Genomic DNA, 21231 nt, shown 5'->3' on the forward strand with positions numbered 1-21231 from the left:
GGGTGAGGGAAAGGACCTGACATTCTATTGAATTTATAGATATTACAATGATTACTGAGACTCCAGAAGCATTCACCTTCAGTTCCCAACCAGCTGTCTTAATTAAAATGCTGCTAAAAGAAGCAAATCAATTATCAGATACCTTACAAGATGGTTTATTCTATCTAACACACAGAAAATTGCTTATGAGTATTGCATTGCCGCTTTAGGTTATCAGTTAACCAAGGCTGCTAATGAACTACATTGTTATCAAGTCAGATAAAAGATGCCCTGGGAGTTCAGGCAAATTATTACAACACAGCGCTTTGTTTTGAAATATAACTCATCTTTTACCACACACAAGGTGAGTAACCTAATCTAAGGACCTAAGTAACCTAACCTAACCTAACCTAAGGGCTACAGTCCTTGTAGCCCACTGGATTTCTATTGAATGAAAAGGCAAAAAGTATTCCTTAATGCAGCCCAGAAACCCAGGGTTAATATTAAGGGGATAGAAATGTGAATGGGGTCTGCATCATGCAGCCTTGCATTTATGTCTCTTCTGGTTATGTCCTCCATAAGGTAAAGACATTGTCATGACTATGACAATAACAATAATAACAATAACAACAATAATAACAATAATCACTTTCTTTGGTATAGCTCACTACAAGCCATGGCAGCTGCTTTCTCTTTTCATCCTTTCTGGGTACCACCATTTGAAAGTTGCAGAGCTGTGGGGCCATTCCACAGCTGTCAGATCCCTTTCTCCCACTCCAGCCCAGGCCTGCATTTCTTCTTTTGGAAGGTCTCTCAGTCATTTATAGAAATGGAGACTGCCTAACGATTTTCACATTTCAGTTCCCTTGAATGTTGACAGATGGATTCTTCTGACAGCTAAGAAGTTGAGGCCAATAGTTCTAGACAAGGCTGTTCACCTCTTGGTAGACTGGTGCTGAAGAAACTGTGTCTTGAGTTTGGTTCTCATTCCATGAGTCACTTGCTACTGATAGGATCCAAGGACACAATGTCATCATGAAGCATGAACAACTCTGACACTGGAAACCAGGATAAGCAGTGAGTATGTATTGACTTCCAAACTTTCTTACTGCTGGAAAGAGTACTCTTACATCCCTTTATGCAGTCAGCTCTTTGCAGAAGAGAAACACTATTTTCTTTCAGGACAGAGGCACTGTAGATTCTATAAGTTTATTTGCTCCGTATTTTGAGTTCCATGTAAAGGTCCATCACCAGCTTTGGATGCTCAAATTCAAGCTGTCTCCAATGAGTAGCTGTCCAAACTGCCCTCCTGAAGAGGCTGCTCACTCAGAGCTCAATCACTTGTGCATTTCTGGAAAGAAAAAGAGCCATCTGGAAGATTCATTAATACCCAGACCCGAGCTAGGTGCCAAAAGAAAGAGAAAGAGACTTTTGGAGACTCTAGGATTATAGTGGCTGCCTAAATCCAATTTTCCACCGCATCCTCCAAAATCATACAGATAATAAGGAGAGAAGCAAAAAACTAAAGTAGTAACAAGGGTGCCTATATGTCCTTGTCTTCCTGGGACCATCCCAGAGAATGTCTCCTGAGGTTAAATTAATGCCTGCTAATGCTGAAAAGTCTTTTAACCAAATCCCACACAAATTCCTGAAGAAAAAAAAAGACTCAATAAAGTAGGAACGGGTGGGTTTCCTTAACGTGATAAAACATGTGTACTTCAGCCCTAAAACTAACATCTTACTTAATGAAAACCACTAGAGAATTTCCCACAAAGGTCAGGCAAAAGACAAATACACTCACTGTTTCCACTATTATTTAACACTGGTGACTTTAGCCAATGCAATCAGAGAGGAGAAAACAATTAGAGGCTTATTGGAAGAGAAGATCTACAATTTGGCAGAAGACATAATATGATGAAAACTCAAGAGATCAAGAATAAAATAAACAAAACAATAAAAGCATTCAATATGTCAGCTGCTATCATGTTAATACCCCAAATCAATGACCAAGTAGGAGACATGATGGGAAATGCCATTTATTAAAGCAACTAAAACATGAAATATTTAGAAGTAAACTTAATAAGAAATGTGAAAAATCCATAAGAGTAAAATCTGAAAACTCTCCTGAGACACACAAAAACAGACTTGTAAAAAGTATATATTTGTGTCAGTGAAGGATAATATCCTCAAAAAGTCAATTGTCTTCAATTTAATACGTAAACATAATGCAGCTCCAATAAAAATAGCAAGATGTTTGTTTCTGTAGCTAGATTCTGAAGTTGATTGTAAAGTTTATATGGAAAACAAATACACAGGAATAGCTAGAATGGAATAGCAAGGTGTGTGGGAACCAGCCACACTGGGTAATACATGAAGTCACCACAAGAAAGAGTGTGATAATAGCACATGAATAATCACAAATACCATTGGAGAATAATATGAAGTCTAGAAATAGTCCAACTATATGTGAAAATTTTGAACATGATAAAGGTGACAAATAAAACATTGGTGAAAATACAGTGGTTTTGAAAAATGATATTAAGAGAACTAGATTGCCGTTTGGGAAAAAGATAAAATTTGATCTATATCTCATACCATGCACCATACCAAATGAATCAGAGATCCAAATAAAAATAAACCCATACAAGAACCAGAATAATATATATATGCATATATAAACATTAATCTAATTGTATAAAAATTGTATATATGCAAATATTTTAATTAAACAAATTTTTGTAAAAGGAACACAGGGAAGATAAAACAGGAACTGCTGAGATTAATTACCTCAAAGCAGTGGGTGGGAGCAGGGTGGGATGGACAGGAGAGCAGAACATCTCTAAGTTTACCTATTTACACGTTTTTAGATTAAAACTATATATGTGTTTCACATACTCAAAAAATAAAATTAAACTACAAAGATTAAGAAATGAACCAAAGACCAGCATATACACTGAAACAAATATCTCTAACTATATATCAAATTGATAGCATAACCACATTGAGAAAACAATTAATTCAACTTGAACACAATACTCTGTACATGTGAAGGGCTAAATTCTAAGAACAAAGAACAGCAAAGAAATTTTTAAGTGAGTTTGTAGTTGTACAGTATTGTAATTCTTGAAGTATGTATTTTGTGTGTACTATAGGATAGAGCAAATGGACAAAAATATGTATATGATTTTGAAACAGGGCTTTCACTTTAGAGGAGGCAAAATAGAAATATGGAATGAGGAAATCTTAAGAAGAATGTTATGATGCTGAGTTTTTGGTGTATATTTGTAAATATGCATGTGCTGACTGTCCATTGAGAAGGTCTCCAAGTGATGATGCCTCAGTAGCCATAAGCACCCATTGTGCTCAGATCTTGGTTTCTAAAAACTGCTCAATGTTAAAGAAAAGAAGGAGGTTGGAGGAGGGAGTAGGAAAACATTGATCTAGGGGAAATGCGTGATTCCAAATCTGAGCAGGAACAGTGTAAGGTGAGCCTGGAACACTGTGTCGTTTCAGAAGTCTATGAAATTCTTAGTGACTACTGGAATCCAGTCTAAAGCCACCAAGAATTGATTTGTACTGATAACTTGGGACAATTTAAACATCAAAAAGATTCATGGTGGTGATGAATTATAATGCATTGAAGTCCTTAGGAATAATATTCCACAAATAAGAGAAGAATGCCAGCTATTAAACATAGAAGGAATGCTGGAATTATAAACTTGGTACTTTGTAGCCCTCAGTGCAATAACTATTCAAACATGGGTCATAAACAGATGTAAAACCATTGGGTGAAGAATTACTTGGGTCAGGGTGTTCCCACCCTCTCAAAGTCCCACCCCTTAGATTATTTGCTCATTGCAAAGGAGGGATTTTTCTCTCTACCAGGAGAGATCTAGTTGTCACTTACTTAGCCAAGCAATTAAAAGTAGTGTCACTAACAGTGAGAGAACCCGGAGTCATGTGACTCCTGAGGCAGTGCACTGAGAGATATGTACCCAATATCACCTCTGCAGTAATCATGACAAAATTCTCAATCTGAATCTTCTCAGGAGGAAACAGACAAATCCAGGAAATAGAACATAATGCAAGAAGCTTAAGTCCCTCAAAACTGACAATGCCGTGGGGAGAGAAAGCAACATCGAGAGAAACTAAAAAGGGACAAAATCAAGTACAATGGCTCCTGGTTTAGAGAAATAGAGCTATAAGAGATACCTGGGAAACAGAGAAATTTGAATACAGGCTGTGGAAGAGATGATACTATTGAATTACTACCCACTTTCATTCATTTCTTACCATTCCTGTCATTGTGATTATGCAGGAGATACAAGATGGGTAAATGTGATATCTGCACTAGTTTTTAAGTGAATCAGAAAAAATTATGCAGGCAGAGTTAAAGCAAACAGCGCAAAATATTTTTATTGCACTGTTCTTTCAACATTTCTGTGGCTTTGAAGATTTTTCAAAAAGGACAGTGAGAGCACGTGGATGGTACATGAGGTGCGGGAAAGCAGAACTAGGGGAAGTGAGTTGTGAACCAACCATTCAGATAAACCTGAAGGAAATGCCTTCCTTCCTGGGAGCAGAGCTCCTTTAGCCATAACCTCGGATCCCGTCCTCACTTCTATTCTGAGACTTCACAGCAGCGTTGAAAATCTGACACCTCTGCCAAACTGATGGCTTGATGACACAAAGAAAATTTTGGATTTTATTTTTTCCAGCAAATGGTTTAAGCTGGCTACAGTTGCCTGGCTTCTGTCAAAGAGAAGTTCTTAGAAAACCAAATCAAATACGATAAAAATTTAACCATCTTGCTGCTAAAACTCAGTTTTCTCAGCTCTAATCAGGCAAATGCCCCACAACTTCATTTAAAATATTGCCAAAGTACTGCCAGATTATGACTTGCCACAACTGTCCCAAAGAGATGCTGATCCCTCACCTCACAGCCAGCCTGACACCAGGACCTCTGGCCCATGCTTAGCGATCCCCCTCCATCCCGCAGGGGCCATGCAGGAGAGCCTGCAGCCTGCACAGGACAGGAAAGGCATCACTTTTCCTACTTTCAGTAGGAGCCGTCCGTCACTCTTACAACTCACCTTTCAGAGAAATTGAGGTTTAACCTGCAAAACAGGAAGACAGGACGTTTACTAAATCATTCCTAGATGACCAAAAGCACGGGCAAAATTCTGCTATGGGAGAATGGCTTGCATGTCCTTTGCTTTTCCATTCTCGGGTCTATTGGCTTTCCGACTAAACCTGACTCCATCTAGTGTCAGTTTTGGAAACTTGAATTGTGTCTTCCTTCTCAATAGAAGAGCTCTGTTGTGATAATGCTGAGAATAGTTTCCTGCATGTGGTGGGGGAAGAGATGCAGGGGAACCCGCGTCCAGCCATTAACTCCCAACCACACACCTCTCCCCATCTTTCATCTCTTCCCTGCCTTCCTCTGCCCCTGCCTTCCTCTTGCACCCTTCACACTCCTTCTCCTGTACTTCACTCTTACAATGGTTATTGTTGGATGACTATGGCAGACACCTCGCCTGGGTGATGGAAATTTCCTCCTACAGCTCCAATGTATCAAAATAATTCAGCACATCCAAATGTACAAAAGGGCTTCCTGGTGGCTCAGTGGTCACGAATCCGCCTGTTAATGCAGGAAATGCGGGTTCAATCCCTGGACTGGGAAAAACTCCTGGAGAAGGAAATGACAATCCACTGGAAAATCCCATGGACAAAGGAGCCTGGCAGGCTATGGTCCATGGGGTCACAAAAGAGTCAGACTCAACCGAGCAGCTAAACAACAACAAATATACCAAACAGATGCTCCTCTGACCTGATCATAGATAGGAACATGAAACCACAGTAACTGTTCATTCAATGCTCTTGAATTGGTTTTTGATGTACTGTCACAGCAACATCTTTGCGCAGCAGCATCTGTGTGTCAGACGTTCATTATGAGTCATCACAACCTCTCACATTCCCTCCCCCAGCACGCACATACGCATGTACAAAGGCACCAGGATTAAGAATTAGGTATTGTGAAATCTTTCCGTTTTGTGAATCCCATGACTAAGATGTCCCTGAATCAGAGTTTATACCAGTTCTGGGAACTTCCAGGGGGCACTGGAGCTTCCAAAGCACAATGCCTTAACCCAAAGTGTCCCCCGATGAGTGTGAGCAGTTTGGATGATCAAGACAGCATGGCTCATGGGTGGTTGAGAAGATCACTCTGTTAGAACCTCCACCAGCCCACTCGATCATCCTGACACAGGGCCAGAGCTGGCCACTGCAGCTTGCAGCCACATGCCAGGGTGCCTCAGCCACCCAGTAGAGGGCCCCTGAGAGCATGTTGTGAGCAGAGTCTGCCATCACAGGCACAGCTCATCCAGCCAAAACAGACCCCGTCCTACACTTCCCACCACAGAGACAACCTGGGCCCCAAAGGCAATGCAGATTCTGGGTCTGGGGCTCATCTATACATTCCCAGGTCCCCTCACCCCCACCATCAAGAGCTTTAGGTCCTCAGAAATTATTGACAGACGCCATAACATCTGAAGGAGGGCAGAGCCTCAACAAAGTGAAAGTATTAAGAAAATCCATTTCCAGCTCACCCCCAGGGCATCCCCCTGACTGCAGCATACCACACATCTATCTCTCCTTCATCCATAGATCCACACATTTCTTCAAGAGATGCTACTTTGTACTTACCAAGCCCCAGTTCCCAGGGAAGAACTGGAGGTGGGGGACTGTGCTTTGCATCCTTCTAAAAGCCCACCAGCCCATCTCAACTCAGATTCTGTCCTGAATACCAGTCACTCACTGAACATTTCCTCCATGAGGAAGTCTCCAGAAGCCTCAGATTTACCATATTCAAAAAAGATAGTCAGCAACATATCCCACCTCCACCTAGCCCACTGTCCACTCCTGCTCTACTGCCTACTTCCCAAAGGGCATCTCCAGCTAGGACCTCCCCACTCCAACAAATGCTACCGGTTCTTGATTCTGGCCTGCACCTTCACCCAGCTCCAAGAGACTGGCTGCCTCCTTGGTATCCCTCAAATCCTCATTCCAGAGGGCTTTGCAGAAGCTTGTTGCTATCTGAGTGAAGAGCATTCCATATGATACAAAACAGCAAGTGCAAAGGTCCTGAGTTGGGATTGTCTTTGGAGAACAAGAGCTCTATACAGAAGAGTAATGTGGCTGGGTGGCAGCAGGGAAGCTGGAACACATGTAGTTTCCCAATTGGAACTGAGGACGTGAGCATGAGAGTAGGTGATGCACTGGGAGGACTCTGAGCAGGAAATAAGGCAAAATCTAACCCAACAAGTGCAGGAAAGAGCCCAAGCTTATTTTGACTACTTAATACCCTGTGGGTACTTAATACCCACCCTCATGACACTTGAGGACTGCCCAAAGGAGGGGAGAGTGAGAAGAGGGAGGCCAGGGGTGCATCCTGGTCCCCTAGGAAGCATTTCAAAGTGGGAAGAGAGGCAAGGATGTCAGGCAAGGGAGAGGGATGGATGAAACAGGAGGGAAAATGAGGAGGACACAAGTTGGTCATGACCTTACCTTGAAGCTCTCTTCTTTAGTGCAATGGTCTCTAAACAGAGAAAGCAGGCTGTTAGGAAGGGGGCACTGTGATGGTGGTGCACCTCTCTTGGTGCCAGGCCAGCAGGAGGGGGTCAGAGCCCACCAGACTCGGGCGATGCTGAGAGGTTCCTGGGGTTGGGGCCACTGAGGGGGTGGTCTTGGGCTGGGTGCTCTGCCCCCTCCCCACTGGCACTGCTGAAGCTCCTCTATCCAGTCCCTCACCCAGCCCCCCAGCTCAGCACCCGGGTGAGACTGAGGTTTCCCTGGAAATAGACCCCCTACCCCCCTGGCCAGTTGTTCCTCACCTCCCCCCTCCTTGAGGATCCTGGGCCCTCTCACCCTTAGGAGATCTAGAATGTCTCTTAGCGTGCTGAAGAGACTATTTTCTCTTTCCCCTTATTCCTAGGGATACAAAATCAATGACAAGTGAACTATGACCAATTAAGTTCCCTGTGCAGTTGGACACACTGCAGGCCCCCAAATGCAGTCTCCTCCTTGCCCTCTCTCCCATTTTGGGTATCTTCACAGATAACAATCACATTTTCAAGAGACGTGGTGAGGGTCCCTCCTCCTTATCCTCTGGAAACTACATTATCATCCCATTAAGCAGTCATATGGGGGATGGATTTTGCAGGTCCCCCCTTGAGAGACAAGGGGTGCAAATCAATGTTGTGTTTTGCTACTGAAACTCACTGAGTGTTCAGCAGTTACCTAAGGACCCGGATCTCCACAGCTGCCACAGGGTGTGGAGAACCATGCTGGGTGCTCATAAACCCAACTCTGCTTGGGTCATAAGGAGACAACTCCACTTAGTGCAGGGCTTGCCCAATTTATGGGGGGAAAAATGCAACTTGGCCCAGGTCATCAGTGCCGGCCACACCTCCCGCCACCCACCCATGCCAGGAGTGGCCTCACCACTTCCTGGGATTGATTTCATCTCATCACATCATTTGGGTAAAAGAAAAGAGATTTCAGTCAGAAGCCAACTAAGCTCCCTTCCCCACGTTTCTCCAAGAAAGTTGATTCTTAAGAATATCAAGAATGACTAAATGGAAAAGTACAGAGAGAGAAGCAGAGAGAGACAGAGACAAAGAGAGGTCACTGCATTTCTTTTCGGTCCATGTTTTTTATTCTCTCTACAGCCAGTTTTACCCTCAGAGCCTCACACCGGATAACTGGCCAGAATACGTCTTGTCTCAGGAAAGGGCAGAACCAGGGTTGAGCATCACTGTTTCCTTACCGTTGAAGCCCACGTTTGTGCTTCTCAGGTCAGAGGAATCGTTATCAAACATGTGCTTCCTGATCATGCAGAACTTCAGGGCCAGGAAGCCGGCCGATATGGCGATGCCCACAGCAGTCCCGATGATGGCATATTTGATATCTGGAGGGCAGGGAGGAATTGAACAAGGGGCTTTAATCAGTCATCACCCAGCAAAAGTCTTCCACACCTACTTTTACATCAGAATGAAGTCCAAAGTCAAATACTTGGACCTTTACATTACACAGTCCAACCTGCTGCATGCATGTGTGTTCAGTTGCTCAGTCGTGTCCAGCTCTTTTACAACTCCATGGAATGTAGCCCACCAGGCTCCTCTGTCCATGGAATTTGCCAGGCAAGAACACTGGAGTGGGTTGCCATTTCCTCCTCCAAGGTATCTTCACAACCCAGGAGTTGAACCCACGTCTCTTAAATTGACAGGCAGATTCTTTACCACTGAGCCACCTGAGAAGTCCCAACCCACTGAGGCCAACCTAATTTTCCAGTTTCCTGGGAACATGCTCCTTCCCTACCCCTCCACCCACACTGCATCTCCTCTTCCTGGAACTCCAACTCTGGTCCCTTCAGCTGTGGGGATCATTTCCAAGTGGCTTGTGGCTCCTTTCTCTGTCTTCTTGCAGTCATCCTCACTTATCCCTGCATCAGTTCACCCATGTGTATGCCGATTGCCTGCTCTGGCGAGTGCTGACAACAATTGAATGAGTCCCTGGCTCCATCCTAAGGGGCCTGCAGTCAGCAGCAGAAGACAAGAGCTCACTCGAATGCCGAGTGACAAGGTGGGCTGATGTGGAAACTGACAGTCATCCCAGAGGAGATGACATGGAAAGTGTACCATACCTGGAGAGCTGAACTCTGAGGTGGAGAGAGGCTGGGATGGTGCAAGTGGAGGGAGGCACTGGCCAGGGCAGAGCCTGCTATCTGGGGGCTCACGGCTGCAGTGCAGGGCTATTCATCTCACAGAGAGTGGGCAGAGGTGGCCCTGATGACTCATATCCCCTTTGAGGACAGGCTCTTATTCAGTCTCATGCCCCCAGGATAAGGCCATGTTAGCCTCTCAGACAGGTCTGGGGGTGAACATTGCCCTGGCTCCATGATGACTGGGAGGAAACGGGTGCCAAGATGCCCCACCTGCCCATGCATTTTGGAGTGCCTCCTCCCACCCCTCAGCCCTGCATCCAGAATCCACCGGGCAGCCACCTACCAGTTTCAGCTCCAGCAGTCTTGCCTGTTGCTAACACTTGAGCGGCCCCAACATCTACAAAGACAAAAATCCCAAATTCTGGTTAGAACAGAACTGCTGGCCAAGATCAGGCTGGGGGTCTCAGGCCAAAGCCCTGTCCCCAACCGTCCACTCCAGTAGGTCTGGGGAAGTCTGCCCCAGGAAACCTCCTGTTCAGCCACCACACTCAGAAGCACAGAGGAGGTTCCTGATTGCCAAAGTGTCCGGGAGTTTTGCTGGGATGTGAGAACCTCTGCCAAAGCAGGAATGAGAGTATACTGAGTTCAGTTAAACCAGATCCTTTTAATCCTATTAGAAGACTGCTTTTTATTTCATTCGCTTTATAAAAGATTTTTTTTTTTTTTAGGTTAACAGTTTTTTTTTAGCTGTAAGTTAAACCAGCTCTTTAACATGGTTTCTAAGACCCACACTGGGATCCCCGCCTGCCTCTCTAGTCTCTTCCTCACTCCCAAGAACCCTCTCACTCCGGCCAGACTGATTGATTCCGGCTCCCTACCCAGGCCAGGACTAGCTGCCTTTGATCCACACCCTTTGCCCAGCTCCATCTTCTCCCCTATTCCTTCTTTACCTCATCTTGGTTCTGTGTCACTTTCTCCTGACACCCCACACCTGGCTTAGCTGCCCTTCTGGGTGCTTCAGAAGTGGCTGTACCTACGCATTGTAACTGACCACAACATTTATTTAAGAACATTACATAGCATTGCTGTGTGCCAGGCACTGTCCTCAGAGCTTCTCAGCTATTCACCCACCGATGGGTCTCCTGGCTGGTCTTCCCCCTAGGCTGAGTGGTTCCCTGGGGAGTGCTTTATCCCCAGCATTCGACACAGTGTCTGGCCCACAGGAGGCATTAATAGACATTTGATGAATGAATGAATCATGGTAATAGAGCATGCTGCAGGGGGGGTCAATCTTCTAGCCTAGACTTGAAACCTTAAGATAGGAGATGTGACTCACAAACAGGGCCTTGGTCCCTGAAGATGGGCTCTAGAAGAGCTAGGATTGACCCACAGGCCTTGGAAAGTGTACATTAACTGACCCCTTACTCTGAGGCAGATAGTGGAGACAGCATTTGCATTAATACATTCAATATTCAGAACAAGAACTCTGTGAGACAGGCACTGTCATCGCTACCATTCGATGAGTGAGGAATCCAGCACTGAAAACTTGAGGATGCACCCAAGGGCCAAAGAGAAGTGGAAAGTGGCAGCCCTGCCACCTTAACCCAAAGCTCCATGATGCCCTGAGAACTCAAATCCCAGGCAGCTAACTAATAGAATGATGCCAAAACCATCAAGACCAAGGACTGGAGGACTGAGACAGGGGCAGGTGGGTGGTGAGACCCAAACTTGACTCTTAGGTTCAAATTTCCAGGCAAAGTCAGAAATCCCTGTTGGTCCTAAAAGAGAACAGCTGACTTCATTGAGAGGTACCACATCTTCCCCAACTTAGCTCCAGGAGAAGTCCACCTCCTGACTCCTGACCTCATGGAGGGCCAATGGTGGCTGCTTGGTCACCAAAGTGACAAGACGTCCATGTGACCATGCTCAGTGCTGCCCAGGAGTCGGGCAGACACTCCACAGAGGACATCTTCGCTGAGTGCACTGGTGGGGACGGGACCATTGTAATAGACTTTAGGGGTTTTCTGATGGCCTCACCTGGTGATGAAAAAGCTGGAGGACTCTGAAGCAAAGGTACACAGCCTTGCTCTAGTCACTAGTCTTCTTGGAAATCTGGTGACTTCTGTCATTGATGGGCCCACACGGGCCCCATTCACTCACTCATATACCACAGACACCACAGAACGCAATATGACCCCGGTTCTATCAGTTCTTTGAAGTCCCTGCTGAGCTTCATTGTTTCTTTACATTTATTCTTCACTTTAATCCTGCCACTCCAGCCAGGTTGAAAACCTTTCCAGGGATTGGACAAAGCCTTGTATTTCAAACACATGGTAGGGCTAGGCTGCTAGAGTCACTGAATGGAACTGACTTCTGGGCTGATGCTGGAAACCCTGACTGATGTGGCTGCATGCTCACCAGGGGGCCTTTCCAACACGTCTACCCCGCGTGGCCTTTGCTGGACAGAAGACAAGGGTCAGGGAAGGCAGGCATCAGTGTGTGGGGCCATGTCCACTAAGGGCCAGCCTCTCCTCCTGCACCCTCAGACACTGACATTTCTCCTGGGTCCTCCCTCAGGGGTCTGCTCCTGGTGACCACGGCTCTGCATGACCATCACACAGCAAACAAATCTTTATATGAGCCTAAAATGAAACTTGAACAGGGAAAGAAGAAAGGACATAGATCAGAAAGAGTGGAAAGGTGGAAAGAGTTGGAGAGACACAAGGACGCATGGAGACAGAGGGACACACACAAACGCTTTGCCAGAGAAGCTCGGACTGCTGATGAGCAGGCAGAGAAGGAAAGAGAGAAAGAAGGCCTAATGTCCAAAAAAGCCTGGCTCTGGCCTCCCCAGCAGCCCAGGCCCCCAGTCCTCCTCAGGTTGCCCAGTGTCCTTCATCAGTCTGCCCAGCAAATGTATCCTCCTGAATGCTCCACTCTTTCTGCCCCTCAGGGGTCCCTGGCTCAGCTCAGCTCCCACTCTCACCCCCACAGTCTCAGGCTCCTTAGACCTCTCTCTCCATACTCTCTCCTGGGTCCACCCCAAGAGAGGAGGCTGCTCCTAGTCCCTGATCCCAAATAGGCTCCCTGGGCCTGAGGGACGGAGTGAAATCCAAGGTCAGAGACTGAGTGAGTGCCCTCCCTGGGGCTGCAGCTCAGACAGCTGCCGGTACCAAACCCCAAGAGTGGGCCACGCTGTGCACTCCATCAGCCATCTCCCATCTCAGTAATTCCTGCTAGCCATTCAGACGGCCACTTGGCGGCAGCCTTTTCCCTCCTCGGGGAGGGAAATCCTCCAAGCTGCCCTCCTTCTGTGCTCAGCATCTCGGCCTTGCATTCTAAGAACCCTTGGTGAGGACCTGTCAGAACCACACTTATATCAGCCAACCCCACCCCCGCCTCCTGCCAAGATCCTCACCTCCTGCACTGTAGACCCCTGCAAGCCCCCAGGGATGATTTCCCTGGCTCTGCAAGGTAGCTGGAGGATGGATTGCTGGTCTGTGAGCACAGCCAGAGGCCTCCTGATTGCTCCTGCTTCAGGTTTGTCAGAGACACAAGAGGAAGCCACACCACATTTTCTTTACTGAAATTCTCTGGGTTCTCTCATGCAAACATGAATTGGCAGCTTAGTATCCAGAAAACAGTCTCTCAAAACCAGGGGATAGTTCAAGGGGGTTGAGCAGGGGCTGAGTGAACCAAGGCTGGTGTCCCAGGGGGCACACAGGGACCCTCTGACTGGTAGATTCACATGGCTGCAGTAGGCACATGCGTGCATACGTGCTAAGTCACTTCAGTCATGTCCAACTCCTTGCAACCCTATGGACTGTAGACTGCCAGGCTCCTCTGTCCTTGGGATTCTCCAGACCAGAATACTGGAGTGGGTTGCCACGCCCTCCTCCAGGGGATCTTCCTGACCATGGATTGAACCCCATCTCTTATGTCTCTTGCATTGGCAGGCACAGTGCTGCCCAAATCTGGCTTGACAGTAAACAGTGCACTACGACTGTCTACACAGCCAGGTGCAGAGTGCAGGAGCCAAGGTCCTGGGGCGCAGCTTTTGCTGGTGTGCAGAGTCGGACGTGACTTAGCGACTAAACAGCAGCAACAGCAGAGCAGAGAATAGGGGCGCTGCCTCTAGATGGGCCTGTGAGACTCCAGGGCCTCTACCCACTCTGTCCCCATGCACGCTCAGGTCCAGCCCTGCACCCCGGCACTCTCACCAAACCACTCACCTGAGGCTACGCCTGCCCAGAAGATGGTGCCTTTTTCTAAGATGTACGAAGACACCATTGCAGCTCTGAATCTAGAGTGGCTCTTCTTCCCAGGCCACCTTTGGACAGGCAGCTGACAGAGACCTGATACCCCAGCTCTCCCTGAAAAACAGCCAGTGTCCCGCCCCTTCTCTGCAGCCCTTCCCCCCTATAGAGCACAATCTGCTCTCTGCAAGTGGTTTCCCAACAGGAAGGAATCTCCTGCAAAAGCAAATAGTCCTGAGGCCTGGAGGCTCCCTGGCTCCCCCTCCTCCAGGACCGGGAGGTTAGATCAGAGGAAGAAAGAGGCAAGGCTGCTCCGGGGAGTGAGTGGAAGGCACGGGGTGGCCTGCTCCATCTCAGCTGGAATCTGACCCCTGAGAGCCCATCCCCATCATCCAGACCTCCCGAGCTGCCCACACCTGTTGGGTCCACCCTTCCTGGGAGCTGGCCCTCTTCACCACCCTTATTTGGGCAGAATCAAGCTGTGTGTTTCCAGTTGTGGGGCAGTGGGCGTGCGTGCACGCAGATGTCGTTCTATAAGTATCTGGACTAAAAATAGGGAGAGGCTGCCTTAAGTGTTTGTCAATTGATGCCTGGCCATTTTCATCCTGAAACTTAAATATTACAGAATGGCTCCTAACTTTAGATCACATAAATTCCAATGTTCTCGGCCCAAGGAAGGAGTCTCATAACTAGAAAAGACATCTATCCTCTCCTAACAGAGTACACACATAGGAATGAAGTACCTTTGGTGTGCTCCTCATGGCCCTGGTGACCAGGGGGATCCAAGTGCTCTTGGACAAAAGACCCTGCCCCCCACCCCCATGGAGGAGCTCGCACAGTGATGGACAGACAAGACTGACACCGAAGAAAAGATGAGAGTGCTGCGGGAGATGTTCAGCATCTTCCTGCAAACCTGCGTCCCCAGGAGCTGGAGGAAGTCTGAACAGGAGTGTGTGGTGTGAACACTTGCCATGTGGCCCCCACATTTCCTGGCCCTTTGGCTGCAGGCTGCACTTTGGCTTTCTTTTTGGGAAACACCTGCCTGTGATTCCCTTGAGGCTGGTCCCAGGATGGACATGTGAACCATCCTGATTAGTCAGATATGACATCTTCCAGTGAGCAGTGACTGGTCGAGAGGTGATCCGACTCAGGTCAGTAAGACTCAACCCTGGGACTTTGTGGAAAATACCTAGAAAGAAGAATGCTTTCTGGAATTGGTAACTTTGGGGTTGAGGGAGACCCACAGGCTAGAGGGAACCTGCTGAGACTGAAACCCCCACTGAATAGGGTCATGCTAGGTTTAGGTTTCGTCGTTAAGTCCTGTCTGACTCTTGCGACACCATGGACTATACAGCCCACCAGGTTCTTCTGTCCATGGGATTTCCCAGGCACAGTGGGTTGCCATTTCCTTCTCCAGGGGATCTTCCCAACCCATCAATTGAACTCTGGTCTCCTGCATTGCAGGCAGACTCTTACTGACTGAGCCACCAGGAAGGTTAGGCTAAGACCAAATCTAAGACAGGTTTTGAGCCCCTGAAACCAGCTGTGCCTGATGACTTCTTCGTCACCTCAGTAAGGAAACACCTTTTTTATCTTATAGTCTAACCTGAGCTAAGTAAGTGTCACCTGCAAGCATCCTGATGACTGAGGTGGCAGGTCCTTCACACAGCAGAGAGTGCTGTCTGTGAACCAGGAGCTCATGAGACAGCCTCAGATAAGCCCAACTATGATCCACCCGCTAAGCAAACCGATGTGCCCCTGGGCCTTTGCACGTGCTGCCATTCGATGCAACACCTTTCTTGTCTCCATGGAAAGCTCTTAGTTATCCTGCCAGACATAGCACAAAGCCACCCTCTGGAAGTCCCCTGCTCTCAGCTGGCTCAGGATCCCGCTGTGACCTCGCCATGTATCTGCCCCTGCCATGTCTGTACCGTCCCGCAGAATGCTCTAGGGCATGAAGGACACACTTCCTAGCCCCAGTTCTTCCCCAGGCCCAGGATGATATGTCAGACTCCTCGGAGCTTAGTTTCTCCTCCAGGGAGGTACAAGAGGAAGGTGAAAGGGGAGAATCTCGAACTGACGGGGAAGATTCCCCGAAATTACTGTTAAACCAGAAGTGGCTTGTGTGATAAGATCAAGTTTACCGTACTGAGTGATAATAATAAGGGCTCAGGAGGAAGTAAAATTCAGCCACAGAGAAATAGATCCTGTAACGGCATTGCTCCTATGACTCTGAGACCAGGAATACCTGTGGACCATGTGTGGAACACAGATGGGACACGTGGCTGCTATTGCTGTGGATACACCTGAGGCCCTGGTCCAAGTACCACACAGCCAGATCCCACTAGGAGAGAGGATTAGAAAGGGGAGTGGAAGTGCAGAGTGAGAGGGGATGCTCCCATTATGCTTCATATCCTGGAAAGAGCCTGGACCTCACTCTGCTCAGCTGAACATGGGCCCTGACACATAGAATGGACTTACTCAGACAGCTTTCTTCCATCTATTTGTCCCAAACCCTTTCTGCAATGGAAGCTGACCCTGGGGTCCCAGTAGGGTTCAGGGCACACTTCTCTAATTGGGCTGGCTTAGGGGCTGTGGGTGCTGGCAATCCCATCCCTCCTCAGAGCTCACAGATGGGTCTTCTTCTCAGAAAAACCAGGTCAGTGGCCTGGCCCTTTTGCCCCTCCCCGGGGCTGTGAGATGCTAGAAATTAGACATGTGAAACCTTAACACAGGATGGAGGCTCTAGTCCTCTCCTGAGCAGGATGCCAGAGGACTGTGAGTTGTTTTGGGTTATTCAGTGGCCCCTGCTCCCAGTGGCCTCTGCTCCCAGTGGCCCCTGCTTCCAGTGGCTTTGCACTGGGGTCTATGGCCTTCCTCTGACATTCTATGACTTACAGGAACCTCAGGCTCCTGGCTCACAAACCTAGAAACCACCTTGAAACTGCTCTTCTTCAATACACTTTCCCAATTTCAGTAAAGAGGCTGCAGCTGCCAAACTTCAAGTAAACAGGGCATTGTCATTCCTATCCCACAACTGTGGACATTCCTTTCTTCCTATGAAAGCACCTAAACTTTGAGCAGAACACAAACCTGCAAAGCTGCACAGGTTTGAGAGATGGAAAGCAGAAGGAATGCAGAGGATCTAGGAGAACAAAGCAAAGATGGTTCCATGATGGGCCTGGGAGACTGGGGATGCCTCCTTGGTTTCCAGAGATACCCATTCAGGGCAAGAGCACACTGAACCAGACAGACCTTTCGCTCCCAAACCCAGCTCAGGACCTCCCAGGCCCTGGACTGCAGTGGGCCCTGACTCCTGGAAGATGAGCAGTGAGTAAGGAATTCCATGCAGGGGGTCCTTCCTAACGACAGAAGCATACAGCCATTAGCATCCAGAAGGACTAAGGGGGACCTAACCCAGCCTGGGCATCCGTGAAAGTCCAGGAGTGAGCACTATTTAAAAACAAAAGGAAAAGTAGGACGAAGCCTTGGGAATAAAGAAAGTGGCTCAGTGGGTCAGAGCAGTGAGGGGGCATGGGTAAACTGAGGCTCTCAGTGCTTTCTAGAGGATGCGGACAGGAGAGGCAGCTGGGAAGGACCTGGAAGCAGGAGGCCACGGAAGGCCACCAGAAGGATGGAGGAGCCCATCTGAGGTAACAGAACACAAGGGGAAATGTCTCCAGCTTCCAGAAATAGCCTCATAATTAAGAGGAAAACATTAATGGTGGGTGACCAGACGGTATCAAAACTTGTGCCCACTTTGTTTTTCCTGAGCAATCTTCGCTAATTAATTCTTAAAGATTCACACACTGGGATTAAAACACTCAGCTGCAGAAGCCAAACTGATCAATACCCTTCCAGGCTAATGGAGGGGCTGGAGGCAGGGAGCCGGCTTTGGCCCAAGGTGGAACCAAGGGTGCTCCAGGCCCTCAGAGTGCTCCCAAAGGGGTAGCAGGCCACAGGGAGTTCCAGCCATGCTCAGTGAGGAGTGGTGATGCATAAATGCTATCACCCCCAGCAGAAGAGCTGCTGAATCCTCAAGGGGGTCAAAGGTGCTTTGGAAGCTGGGAGGAGCTTGAGGTTGCCCACTGGGGTGGGCAGTGATGTCCAGGAAAGCCTGGGTCAGAGGACCCCCCAGCTGGAACACCCAATCAATTCTACACTTACCAGTGGATGGGTTCACTCCATCTTTGAATGTCTCTGGGGGGGACATGAAACCTACCTATGCCTCCATGGTGGATGGGAAGGCGTGATGCTTGGAACCAGAACATCTGTGTCCCCTTTCTGCCCCTGCTCAACCAGTGGCCATGGGCCCCTCGTGGCTCCCATTTCAGTGGCCCCTGTGCAGTGGGGCTGACCACAGGAAGTCTGCCTGCCCACACAAGGACTGTGACTGCAAGGATCCCCTCACAGGTGGGTGGTGTAGACTGAAGTGTGGGCATGAACCATCCTCCATGGGCACTTGGCCACTGCTTGACATAGGGTCCTCAGCTTTCCAGAGGGCTGCAGGACAGGCGGGGACAGAGCATATCAGGAGGGGCTCTGGAGAGGCACTTGGCTCAGAAAGGAGAAGGTCCTCCCCACCAAGGTCTCAGGTCTCTGCTGTTGCCTCTGGGAGACTGTGGGGTTCCAGGTGGGGGACAGCCCACCCACTCAACATAGGGGCTTCAGACCAGAGAAAGCCTGTCTTCAGGAGCGATCTCAGGGCCCGCCTTTGCAGAGAGAGCAGGGGAGGCTGGAAGCAGTGCAGAATAACTAATTAATGATGGTAAAGTATTGTGGAAGAGGAAAGCGTTGCATAACCGCTAAGTGGTAGGGTTATTATTATTCATGCAATATTCATAGTGTGCTCTTCAGTCTCTGGGAAGCTTCGCTCTGGAGTCCTCGGGGACTTGGTGGAAGGGGGCATGTGCCCAGGGGGTGGGGCTGTGGGATGACAGCTGGCCTAGCCCTCAAGGAAGGGGCTGTGAAGCTGCAGAGGAAACAGCCACACCCAGCCAATGAAAGTCTAGGGAGCTTGGCAACTCTGAGCCGTCTGTCACCATCACTGGGCCGTACTGTGTGCCGAGGTCTGTGTCAGGCATTTCCACCATAGTTATCTTTTTAAAGGCTGCTTCTAACATTTGCAGAAACCAGGGCACACCACACATCTAAATATTTAAAAATTAGAGATCAAGCCACATACAGGGCTCAACCCACTTCCTCCAGCACGGCCCAGTGGTCCACTCTCCAGGGGTCACCTTCTGGAAAGGGAAGCTCAGCCCTGCCTATGGCCCCAAGGGCTGCCAAGGTCTTCTGAACAGAGCAGGGGAATGTTGGGCTTGACCTGGACCTGCTGGGAAGACCAGATCCCCAGGATTCAGGATGGAGCCTGGCTCAGTCTGACGCCCCCAAGGGCCTCACACCAACCCATGCCCTGCTTTTCCCAATGGACTCTGGGGCAGCATTAAGACATCGTCCCACCCTGGACCACCAAGCAGAGGGAGGGAGTGGAGCTACCTGGGAGTTGGGTCTGCATAGGAACGCCCTCGATCATTGAAATAAAAGCAGCAGCCCACCCTCAGTCTCTAGTTCACAGCTCCCCACCAAGCCGTGGTCCCCATCCCATCACACTCCCTCAGCACACACAGATCCCTCCCTTACATCTCTGTGCTGGCCCAGTTCTGGAACTTTCAAGGATTTTCTAACATAACCAAAGAAAAAGAAGAATTCTTGCATTTGTTTGTGTGTGTGATTTGGTGGCGGGACAGGGGGCGGAGCTCTAAAGCCAGGTAGGGGCAGAAGTCTCTCTTAGGGACCATAGCGTCCTTCCAGGGAAGTCCCAGTAGGTGAAAGCCGTGTCGTGTCACACGGCTGAAAAAGTGCACCCTGGGATTCGAACCCGAGCCGGCCAGGCTCCTCAGAGTCTCAGGCCAGCGCACAGTGTGGACGGTGGCTCCAGGCTGACCACAGGTTCTTAATGTGTCATGGGTGGCTCAGTGACAAGGGCTCATCTACAGTCCTGTAAGGGGGGGCTCTGTTCTTCGTACCCCAGGGTCGCCTTAGGGGCCCTCTCTGAGCATCTCCAGAACCTTCTCTGGGTCAGCTCAGCTGCCCAGGGCTGTCTCCACACGGCCTCAAGCCAGCTGGTCCTACATCGTCTTCTGCACCACAAGCTGTGATAGATGAGGCGCCTTGGCCACACCCTGACCTCAGGCCACACGCAGTGGGAATGCTGGTGTGAGTGTGTAACGAGGCCTCAGAAGCCAGCAGAGACCCTGCGGGTGAAGCCCTAGGTACATCCAGGCTGTCTTCTCTCCTAGGTGGTCTCCTTGCTCCTAGCTCACCTGCTACACTGATCAGGGAGGTGGTGGGGCGGCTCTTCTTCCAGGGCTGCTAAAAGGCCCTCAGAGTAAGACCTGTTTCCTCCCAAGGCTCACACTCCTCCTCCAGCTAACCCCTCCATCATCCCTGGCTGCACCTCACACCCCTCTCCAGACCACACTGCCTTCCCGCAGTCCTCTTGGGCCAACCAGATTTGTCCCTGCTTACAGTTCCTGCAGACTGGCTCCTATAAGTCAAGCCTCTACTTCATGCACTAACCAACTCAAACAAGTGCAGTTGCTGGGCATGAGCTAAGCGGTAGCTGGCAAGATTGGATCCCTGACCTGACTGAGGTGACAGTGTGGCAGGGAGTGAGATCCCAAACAGGCATGGAAACAGCACTGGGAGAGAGCATCTCTGGGGTCCTGGGGTTGTGGGGTGGGGGGTGGCACATATCTCACAACAGAGGCAGTATGAGACTGGACAGGAAACTGGACAGGAACTGGAAGGATATTCTTGGGGTTGGGGAGCAAGAGCCCTGGGATGGGCCACATGATGGGCTAGGGACGCCCAGTGACCACATAAATGCTTGTCAATCCTGGCAACAGCAGGAAGCTGCTGAAGGATTTTAGTCAGACAGAGGTATAATCAAATTGCTCTCAGGAAAACTCCTCTTCCAGGAAGCCCTCCTGGATACTCTAGTTTGGCTCAAGGTCTCCTCTCTGTTCCCTCCCTGTTCCTTCATCTCAGCACTTAACATAACACATTGCAAATGTCCTCTCCATGAACTGTCAGCTCCTTCAGATTGGGGCCTGAAATCATGTACTTTTTGCACCCTGGCAGAGTCTGGTGAAAATCACTATTTGGTTAACATAAGGGACAGCCCTGATGTCCATGTGTTCCTGTCCCTTGGTATAGCCCATGGGTCCAGTTCTAGGTCCTTCACCTCAAACCCTGGACGTCAACTCC

General features: G+C 48.8%; 1 protein-coding gene across 2 annotated transcripts in view; it reads right to left on the minus strand.

The window, feature by feature from the left end:
• Positions 1–409: 409 nt before the first annotated feature.
• The window catches only part of TMEM273 (transmembrane protein 273), a 29374-nt gene continuing 8552 nt past the window's right edge, over positions 410–21231 (minus strand). Inside the window, exons 2-6 of one of the 2 annotated variants that reach the window (XM_065919947.1) lie at positions 10047–10100; positions 8807–8947; positions 7546–7576; positions 5073–5096; positions 410–1330 (exon numbers count right to left, since the gene is read on the minus strand). In XM_065919947.1, coding sequence (XP_065776019.1) covers positions 1306–1330; positions 5073–5096; positions 7546–7576; positions 8807–8947; positions 10047–10100 — 275 coding nt within the window. In that variant the 3' untranslated portion in view covers positions 410–1305. The remainder of the gene's footprint in view (positions 1331–5072; positions 5097–7545; positions 7577–8806; positions 8948–10046; positions 10101–21231) is intronic. The other variant, XM_065919948.1, reaches the window with a different exon arrangement.

The sequence above is a fragment of the Muntiacus reevesi genome, chromosome 2 (assembly GCF_963930625.1).
Source record: "Muntiacus reevesi chromosome 2, mMunRee1.1, whole genome shotgun sequence".
NCBI classification, from domain to species: domain Eukaryota; kingdom Metazoa; phylum Chordata; class Mammalia; order Artiodactyla; family Cervidae; genus Muntiacus; species Muntiacus reevesi.